The sequence below is a fragment of the Malus sylvestris genome, chromosome 13 (assembly GCF_916048215.2).
Source record: "Malus sylvestris chromosome 13, drMalSylv7.2, whole genome shotgun sequence".
NCBI lineage: Eukaryota > Viridiplantae > Streptophyta > Magnoliopsida > Rosales > Rosaceae > Malus > Malus sylvestris.
This window is the reverse complement of record NC_062272.1, coordinates 12,756,379-12,766,216: the sequence shown is the minus strand read 5'-3', so window position 1 is coordinate 12,766,216 and position 9,838 is coordinate 12,756,379. Positions and strand designations below refer to the sequence as shown.

The 9,838-nt window shown below is 36.8% G+C and overlaps 1 protein-coding gene across 3 annotated transcripts; it reads left to right on the top strand.

Annotated features, from left to right (window-relative positions):
* Window positions 1-1,189: 1,189 nt before the first annotated feature.
* On the top strand, window positions 1,190-8,017 carry LOC126595529 (putative E3 ubiquitin-protein ligase LIN-1). 3 transcript variants are annotated; one of them, XM_050261806.1, is made up of 17 exons: window positions 1,190-2,143; window positions 2,221-2,272; window positions 2,417-2,686; window positions 2,785-2,843; window positions 3,007-4,029; window positions 4,163-4,304; window positions 4,386-4,631; window positions 4,720-5,014; window positions 5,161-5,282; window positions 5,446-5,568; window positions 6,440-6,571; window positions 6,668-6,790; window positions 6,878-6,988; window positions 7,073-7,219; window positions 7,291-7,416; window positions 7,510-7,626; window positions 7,720-8,017. In XM_050261806.1, the coding sequence occupies exons 1-17, from the start codon at window positions 1,404-1,406 to the stop codon at window positions 7,735-7,737; spliced, it is 3,846 nt and encodes a 1,281-aa protein (XP_050117763.1). In that variant the 5' UTR covers window positions 1,190-1,403; the 3' UTR covers window positions 7,738-8,017. The 3 variants fall into 3 exon arrangements, with proteins under 3 accessions (XP_050117763.1, XP_050117761.1, XP_050117762.1); XM_050261804.1 differs by having other exon boundaries at window positions 2,785-2,861; XM_050261805.1 differs by having other exon boundaries at window positions 1,191-2,143; window positions 2,785-2,861; window positions 5,449-5,568.
* The last annotated feature ends 1,821 nt before the right edge of the window (window positions 8,018-9,838 follow it).

The window sequence follows — 9,838 nt, the reverse complement described above, 5'->3', positions numbered from 1 at the left end:
CGCTTAGGCATATGTTGATATATGTTGACATATGCGCAACATGATTCGAATGACGACAATAAGCCCACCAAATGATCAACAAAATTCCTCAACGAATAAACTGAAAATTTTTTGCGCACTTCACGCTCTATTTCTATTAAAAAACTTAAATCTTTAACATTGGACCCTCTAATGTTCGAATCTTGGATACGCTACTAGATGTGTCACCAATAGAAAATAAGTATATTAATCAATACTTAAGTAATAATTTATTTATCAACAACGACGTTATATAATTTACAATATATAATTTAAATAATTGATGTCCTTTGCATTACCCTAAAAGATAATAAAAGTTTGTTAATCAGGATCAGATGGTCTGGCGCACATGACATGGCCTGTTTGGCCGTTCTGACAAGTCAATATGATATCAGTGATTCCGTAGTGCACCATTGTCAATACACGCCAACGGAGAATTAGTACAATTTGCCGCACTCTTCTGAAACTATTAACAATTGTATTATTAATTTCCTATTAAATTCTAAGCTGGTTTAGTAATACTTATCTTCTCATTGTTAAAAAAAGTTTAAGCTCAGTTCTCTCGTATTAATCAACAGTACGGTCTCCACAATTTCTCGTGACATAAATAGATACATGTCAAAGTACCCCTTTCGATTAACTATAGAAGTTTTCTTGGCGTGCTGTGTAACAATGTAACGTGTTTATATTGTTAAGTTCTAAAATAAGACTATCTCAACCAGATTATAGTTCTTATTTAAATGAGCAATATAAATATTCGTCACACAATATAATTTCGATGGGAGAATACTACCAATATTATGTACAATCAAACTAGGTTTAGGTTGCTTGTGCAAAGCAAAGATGGGTCATGGGAGGGGGTGGGGGGCTTGGGTTAAGAAATTTCTTAGAACGTGTGAAAGGTGACCACAAGAATGATGTTTTCTTTTATCATCTTTCCCTCCATCAATGGTGGCAACGGTGTATTTTTTGTCTTCTGCGGCAAGCAAACAAATTTGGGGGTCCATTGGAGCCTGGAACTGCCTGGATCAAAGTCACGGGAAAAAAAAGGATCCAAATTTCAACCTCCACAGCAAAAGAAAAGACTCTACTTACACTACTATTTATATACTAAACATTCAATCTCTCTCTCATCACCGATCTTTCGATTGTACATTCATCTAAAGTATACGACATACATTGACTTGTAAGTGAATCATATCCACTCGTAACGACGTTAAGTTTCCTTGAACTCTTGAGCGCACCTAAAATCGTTAAACTCTACGGCGTATGTCATGCATTAATGTACTCTAGAATAATTAGAGCCTATTGTTGTCTCATTCATCTCTCCCGCCCTTATCCTCTAAGGCAATACTCTTTCTTCTCTTAAGAAATCAGACTTGGAAATGGAAGCTAGCTCTTCTTCTGCTCCAATGGTTTCGGGTTCGGTTTCATCCCACGATCAAGAGAGACTGAACTTGAAATCCATATGGGGGGTTGTCGTTTCGGTCAACAACTTCATCCACAAACTCGTATCAAATGCCAAAACCAGAAACTCTATCCGGATGAGATGCGCCACCAAGTTTACTACTGCTCAAAAACACAAATTCTTTGAGTTCTCTGAGCAGTCTGTGTTATCGAATTTTTACTGGGGCATTGACAGCATCGAAGCCGCAATTCAAGAAAAGTGTTTGGATGAGAAAGCAGCTCTGCTGAAGAAGGCAGAGCAAATGCTGCAGGTTCCCGCGCTGCTCGACGAGCACGGTGTCACAGCTGGAATTCACAACCGGTATTTGGTCTGCTGCTCTTACTTTTACCTCTCATTGGTCAGGAAGCTCCAGGAGGACGAGTGGCAGGTTGCGCTGCATTTCCTGCAGGCAGTGCTGGTGTCCCCGGGGCTTGTTCAAACAGAATTCGCACCAGAACTCTGCGAAAGGCTCTTCCCATCACGCACCGCCAAGTGTGGGAAGCAAGCAACAAGAGGGAGGGGGAACGCGGGGTCAATTTTTCCCTACGTGGAACATGAGGAAGATGAAGCAATAGGGCGGATGGCGAGGGTGTGGAGAGATTGGCTGATGTATTATCAGGTCATGTTGTACGGAGAGACTCCTCGGTGGGAATGTGACACTGAGCCTCAATATTCTATGTGAGTACTTCTCGAGTATATTTGGATGTTAAAGACCTTAATTATAACTAAAACTGAATAATCACTCCTTGTAACAGGCATGAAAAATCTACCAGCTCGTTTTCTTCGAGTACAATTGAGCACTGGGAGGTAAGCCTGATATCAATGTCTAAATTCAAGACGGGACACAAGTTCGAAAGAAGATTTTCTCTTATGCACTTTCTGTAGAAGTTTGGATCAGAAAAACCCTTTTGCATAGTATGTTTAATTTGTTTGCTTTGATGCTTAACTCAGCATGTAACGGTGCACCCTTTTGATCCTCGAGAGGATATTGGCGGTGGCATGGGAGATGAAATGAAGACTTCTTCCATCTACATCCGGGAATTTGAAGAATATGAGAAACCTGCAAAGGATTTATATCAAGTTACAAGTTTTAATGTCGAGAAGCTTCAAAGGGGCTCAAGTATCAAAAGACTCCACGATATGTTGAATGACTCGCAATCTGATATGCGAACTTCAGTGGGTTCATGCTCCGATTTTTCTGCTTATGACATTGAGTCAGAGGTTTTCTTCGAAGGACATTACTATCTTAACAAAATTTAGTTACTGAAATAAACCAGTAAGTTTTCGTTTTAAGATTTCATAATTTCTTTGTTTCGCAGGTCATGGATTATGGCGAATGTTCACTGACAACCACAAGAACTAGTGCGGATTTTCCCAGGTCAGAAATTTGTGACTGGTTAGTTCATACTCTCAAATCTACCTATTTTTTGTTTTGTTTTTCTCTTTTTCAGATGAAGAAAACGCGAGTGTAAAAGTCACCACCCAAAATTTAATGTCAGAACTCAATATATTGTACTAATTTACAAGCACTGACTGTACAGGAAGCTGCAGGAGTCAGTGCGTAAAGAAGTCCTGGAAGTAAACAACTCTGCGTTACTTGCCAGCGGATTCGCCAGTTCAATCAAAAGTTTAAATTTAACCCTGTTCGAACACAGAGATAAAAAATCAAAGACCTTTGGGCAGCATTGTATGATCAACCAGATGGATCACCAACAGAGTGGTGCACGAAGAAAGCATAATTTTCGTGGACACGAAGTAGGTTCACACCCTGCAAAAGACTCCAAAAGTGAACTATTTCATATGACCGAAATGGCAATATCAAAATTATTGTACTCGGAAGGATTAGGAAAATGGGAGGAAGATCATGTTGTAGAAGTGACAACAATATACGAAATATTGGGCAAAAAGAATGGAGAAAACTGCGCTGTCTTGAAAGACATGATCTTGGATCAATTGCTAGCAGGCATTTCTAGTTCGACAGAGGACATTGTTATAAGGGCATCAATTTCGATACTAACCAGCATTGCTGCAGCAAATAAGTCGGTTATAGAAGATGTCAAGAAGAAAGGTCTGCAGCTGTCTGATCTGGCAAGTGCTCTCAAAAGAAATGTGCAGGAGGCAGCAGTACTATTTTATTTAATGAATCCAACTCCTGCAGAAATTAAGACTTTTGAACTTTTACCTACATTGGCGGGGATCATGTGCACTTCGAATAGTTACAAGTGTAGGTCAGGATCACTGCCGTCTCCTATGACAGCATGCCTGATGATTACTGAAATTTTAGTAACCGCATTCGACCATGCCACGAACAACGTGCACTTGGCTGAAATCAGTTCTCCTAATGTTCTTGAAGGGCTCCTAGATGTTGCAAGGGACAGCAACATTGAAGAATTGATCTCCTTGGCAACTATTCTTGTAAAATGCATACAATATGACGGAGATAGCCGAAGATATATATCGAAATTAGCTCCTGTGGCTCCATTTGTCCGGCTTCTGGAAAGTAACAACAAGCATGCCAAGTTCATAGCACTCGAATTTTTCCATCATGCTCTTTGCATGCCACGGTATGAAAATATTCTTCAAATTCCAATAGATTTTATGACAACAATTCAAGTCATTTAAAGTTTGAATGAAATCAAGAAATGTAGAATTTTAAATAATTATGAGGCTATCCAACATCAAATTCTAATTTTTCAGGTCATCAACTATTACCTTGCTGAAGCGGCTACAACGCGAAGGAAACACGAACATTGTGAACTCACTCATGCTGTGTATCAAAGAATTTGAACCCGAATACCAAGTTTTGGCAGCAAATTTGCTGCTTCATTTAGATACACTAGTAAGTAGAACAAATATCATCAAGCTATGTAGGAATATAACACAACACACACTCCTATTGACAGCGAACGAATATCTGCAGGATAACTCCACTGGTAAGAGTATATTCAGAGAAGAAGCAGTGCAGGTTCTTCTCAAGTCAGTGGCATCTGAAGAAAGCTGTGGTGCACAACAATTATCTGCATTCATTATATCGAATCTTGGTGGAACATATTCTTGGACAGGGGAACCATACACAATGGGATGGTTGGTTAAAAAAGCATGCTTGACTTCCTCGTATCAACGAAATATGATCAAGAACATTTGTTGGTCGGATGATTGCTTAGAGGTGAGGGTTGAACTCGAATGTGTTATAATATAAACTACGATCAATCAATACAAAATGTACCAATAGAGAAAATTGCACAAATTTACAGGATGCTGGAACAGACTCATGGTGCATCAAAATTGCCAGAAGCATCATTAACATTGGGAATCCGGTTTTCCATTCGCTAGCAAAGGGCCTAAAGAGTACAATAAGGAGTGTTTCAAGGGATTGTCTGACAACTGTTGCATGGCTTGGATTTGAAATCGCGAAGAGTCCAGAGAGCGTAAAATATACTGCTTGTGAGATCTTGCTTAGCGGAGTTGAGCAATTTTTGCATCCGGGAATGGAGCTAGAAGAAAGAGTTCTAGCATGTCTCTGCATATACAACTATGCTTCTGGTAAAGGTAATGCTTCTCATTTGTAACTAAAAAGCACAAGATTGTCAGGTGTGAACGTTCAACGAGTAGCACATGTTTATAATTTCAGATTGGTAACATAACGTGAAGAACACAGTTCATTCTATGCAAACTCAAATGGTTTCATCATGTAGGGATGAAAAAATTAGTTCATTTCTCGGAAGGAGTACGAGAATCACTAAGACGCTTGTCAAGTGTAACATGGATGGCGGAAGAATTACATAAAGTAGCTGATTATGTTCAGCCAAATTTATCAGTAAGCACTCAAACTTTGTCTGCAGAATTGTTCGAGAGCTTTCGGATTAGTCTTCCATCAGTCTATCCGTTGCAATTTCAGCGATTTCTTTTCCTTTGTGAAGTAGTGAGCATTACTAACACATTTATGTATTGTCTTTGTTGGAATCATTATAACGGTAAAGCAGCGTATTTCGTGTGTTCACACACAAATCCTTGAGGTCGGTGTCATTTGCAGTGGAGCTGTATGTGCCCTCATCTATTACAAGGGATTTCTTTGCAGTGGATACTCAGATGGTTCTATTAAGGTATGATATTTTTAAAGGGAGACTTTGGATGCGGTCCCTAGTTATGAATAGTCTTTGACTGAAACCTTGTTGGTTTTCAATTTTTGATCCAAGTCCCTGAAATTAATTGATAATTTATTTCTATGTACGTTACTATATTTTTTAAATTAAAAATTAAAATTTATAGTTGTTTATAGTAATGAGATTTTAAATAAAAAACCATAATTTGTGGGATTAAAAATATTAAAATATAAATATACTATTGTGTGTGTGTGTAAACATGGGTACATTCATAAAAAATAACCAAAAAATTATTGTATCAAAACATGGATACATTCTTCAAAATGGGTACATTTAGCAAAAATAAAAATGGGTACAAATAAATAAAAAAATATGGGTACAATACAAATAAAACTTTAAAAAATATGGGCACAAAAAGAAATTAATATATGGGTACAAATTAAAACTGAAAGGAAAATTGGTACAAATTAAAAAAGGGTTGCAAATTAAAAATGGGTACAAACTAAAAATAAAAATATATGATAAAAAATTTAGCCATAAATATAAATATACTAATTGTAATATTTTTAATATTAAATGAATATATTTAGAAATAAAAAATATTTTATTATTGAAATAATTAATGATATTATTAATACAAAGGACCTTGATCAAAAATTGAAAAGTAATAAGGTTTTAATCAATAGAGTAGTAAAAATAAGGATGAAAACCTAATTACTCCATTTTTAAATTATGTGCTTCAGACACTCAGTAATCATATAATGTATGCATATTCTTATTTTTTGGTGAAGAAACTACATCGATAAAACGTTTTGAATATAATTTTATATGATGGCGCGATCAAATACATGTCTGTGAGTTCATCCAACAGGTATGGAACATCAAGGGGCAATCAGCCACCCTTGTATGGGACGTGAAAGAGCACAAAAAGGCAGTTACGTGTTTTTCGCTTGTTGAACCGGGGGACAGCCTTATAAGCGGATCACTGGACAAAACCATTAGGGTATGGTAAATTTGTGCAGCAGCGACACTTACGTTTCTTCACTTGGTATGCAATGCAAAAATAAATTAAATTGCAAAATGCAACTTCTTTCTGCAGGTCTGGCAAGTGGTTCACAGGAAATTGGAGTGCATTGAGGTGATATCAGCAAAGAAACCAGTTCAGCACCTTAATACGCACGGTCGAACGATATTTGCAACTACCAATGGCCATGGAATTAAGGTACTTACAATGCCACATTACTGATAAATCCATGGCAACTTAGTCCTGAAATAAGCGTCTAGCTAAGAACGACGTATCTTTTTCCAGGTGTTTGATGCATCAAGAAAGGCCAAATATAATTGCAAGAGTAAAAAGGTGAAGTGCATGGCAGTGGTTCAGGGGAAGATTTTTGCAGGGTGCAAGGACTCAAGCATACAGGTCAGTTTAAAGGTCTTGTATACACTAAATCATGCGCTCGTGCACTCGTTAAAACAACATTAAGTGACATCTCACTGTGTTTAGGAGTTTTCCATCATGAACAACCGGGCGCAGGAGATCAAAGCAGCAAGGAAATTCTGGAAGCTGCAAAAAAGGCCTATCACTGCAATTGTAACATACAAAGATTGGCTTTACAGTGCAAGTTCGATCGTGGAAGGTTCAAATTTGAAGGTAAGGATTACAATTGGAAGCCCACAGCGAGAGAGAGCCTTTCACTTGATTAAACTGTGTATAATATTCAGGAATGGAGAAGACACATCAGACCCCAAATGTCACTAAAAACCGGGAAAAGAGAACGAGTAAAGGGAATGGGAATAGTGGAAGACTTCATATACCTTAACTGCAGCTCAGCAACAAACTGCATTCAGGTAATTGTACTCCGTTATCGCACACAAAATGTTCCAAAACGAAAATTTCAGCATGTCCAATTTTGTTGAGAAACAAACGTTTTGCGAAAACAGATATGGTTAAGAGGATCACAGCAGAAAGTGGGAAGAATTTCAGCAGGAAGTAGAATCACCAGCCTACTCACAGCAAACGACATTATCTTATGTGGTACCGAGACAGGATTAATCAAGGTGTGCACATTAAACCCGTGTAATATAAATCATACGTATGAGGTTTACAAGGGTTTTTCATCCTAATTATGCTATAATTTGAAACTAAAACAGGGCTGGATCCCCTTATAGCATCAAATTCATCAACCAGCAGGCACATACGCGAGAGCAAAGAAGGATGATGCTTCATGTTTATGCCTTATTTTCTAGTTACGTTAGATGCAAAGAGCTAAGCAGTGTGCAGCATTTAACGAAGAGAAATGTTGCGTCATTGAGTCTGCCATATGTAATATGTGAATGTTTGTGCATAGAATTATCTCTACTAATAGAATGCCAGAATATGTTCATCAAGTGATAAATATGATTCAATGGAAAACAATCAAAACATGCCATTCAGGGTGATTATCTGTAATTCTAGTGGTTTTATGGTTAGAGCCTTAGAGGTCATGCCAAATTTCGTGATGCGTCTCACGGTACGAATATAGCGGATTCCAAGCCTCTACATTTAGTTGTTGTGCATTTACCCGCATTTTGCTATATCTTAACCATTCTAAATGAGTTAAAATATAACACATCATTTAACATTAAATTTAATTAGTTTATTTTATTTTCTGCTCCCTTTCCTAAACATACCTTAATTAACCTAGTATAAAAAGGAAACTCTAGGTTATTGGTTTCCGACGAACACATTCAACTTATCTTTTTAGTTTCTCTACACTCTGCATGCTTTTACTTTATTTTTCTATTAAAAATGTAGCTTTACATAGCTCTATACTCAAATTAGTTTTCAATTTCTACAAATTATTTTTCACACATAGAATTTTTTTTTTTTTTTTTTACAATAGAAATTTTTTAATTTAAATGCGAGTATTATAATTTAGTTACTTATCAGCTGAGCTATTTGACTAGTTCATTTGGGTCGGTGCAATTCACCTTCTCATACATTCCATCTCACCATATCAATCACCAAACTCCCTTCCCATCTGTCCATTCACTCATTATATCTGCATAGACAACACCCATCTCAACGTTCACTTAACGCATATTCTAAAATCCTTGCACCCAAGGCACCGATAACCGTCATTCGAAACGCATTTTTTCCTTGACCCACAATCATTTTGAAAGAAGTCAAACCAAAATTGCAACTACAATCTTTGCTCGCCCGGCCACTAGGCCGCGAGTTGACACGCTCCCAACAAATCTAGACTGACCAAGGGATCCCGAAATCGCCGGCCCAATTGCCACTTGGTCGAGACCCATTTTGAGACCGACACAGCCTTCCTTCCATCCCATATCGTTTCTGTGTGCTCTTGTTGGTGAATGAACTTGGTGGCGCTCTTGTTGGTGGTGCTTGCCTTATCTTACCGGTAAGGATGTGCAAAATACTCGTGGTTACTTATCCATTTAAATTTTACGGTTATGATTATGGGTAACTGTTTAGATAATAAACGGTTATGGGTATAATCGTTTACCCGTGAAATTTAAATGAGTGATTATGGGTATTAACCGGGTTATAAATGGGTAACCGTTTACTCATTTATTTTATATATGTAAAATTAACACAAACTATGTTCTCAGTCTAATAATACTTAGCACCCAATAAATTAGCAAGGAATTCATCAGTCCTTCTCTCAATAAGAATGATGATTCTCATCCGCAAGGAATTCGCCAAATTAATTTAAATTCCTTGCGGGTAATCGTGAAATTGACTGAAATGTTTTCGAAACAAGTTTCGTAACCCAATAATACTTAGCAAATATTATATTACCTTCATTGGTAACAGTTAAAAATATCATCCGTAAACTATTATTTCAATTATTGGAATGGTATAAGGACTTAAAAATTTAAAATACGGAAATGTATGATGAATGTACCTATAACGGTGTTTAATTGTCAAAAAAAAATTATGACATTTTTTTTTAAATTTTCAAGTTGTTGAAAAACATGAGAAAAAGGAGTAATGGTAAAAAAAATAAAAGAAAAAAAAATAAACGGGTTAAAAATGGTAAATGGGTATTAAATGGTTACGATTAAATAGTTATGCGATTATGGGTATGGTTAACCGTTTATAAACGATTATGAGTATGAAATACAGTACTTATTACCATAGTTAGTAAAATACAGATTTAATATAAGAGTAAATTACATAAAACCACCTCAACTATTGGGTCATTCACAGCTTCATACCCCATCTTTAAAAAATTTCAATGTCATACCTCATCTATGAATTTTT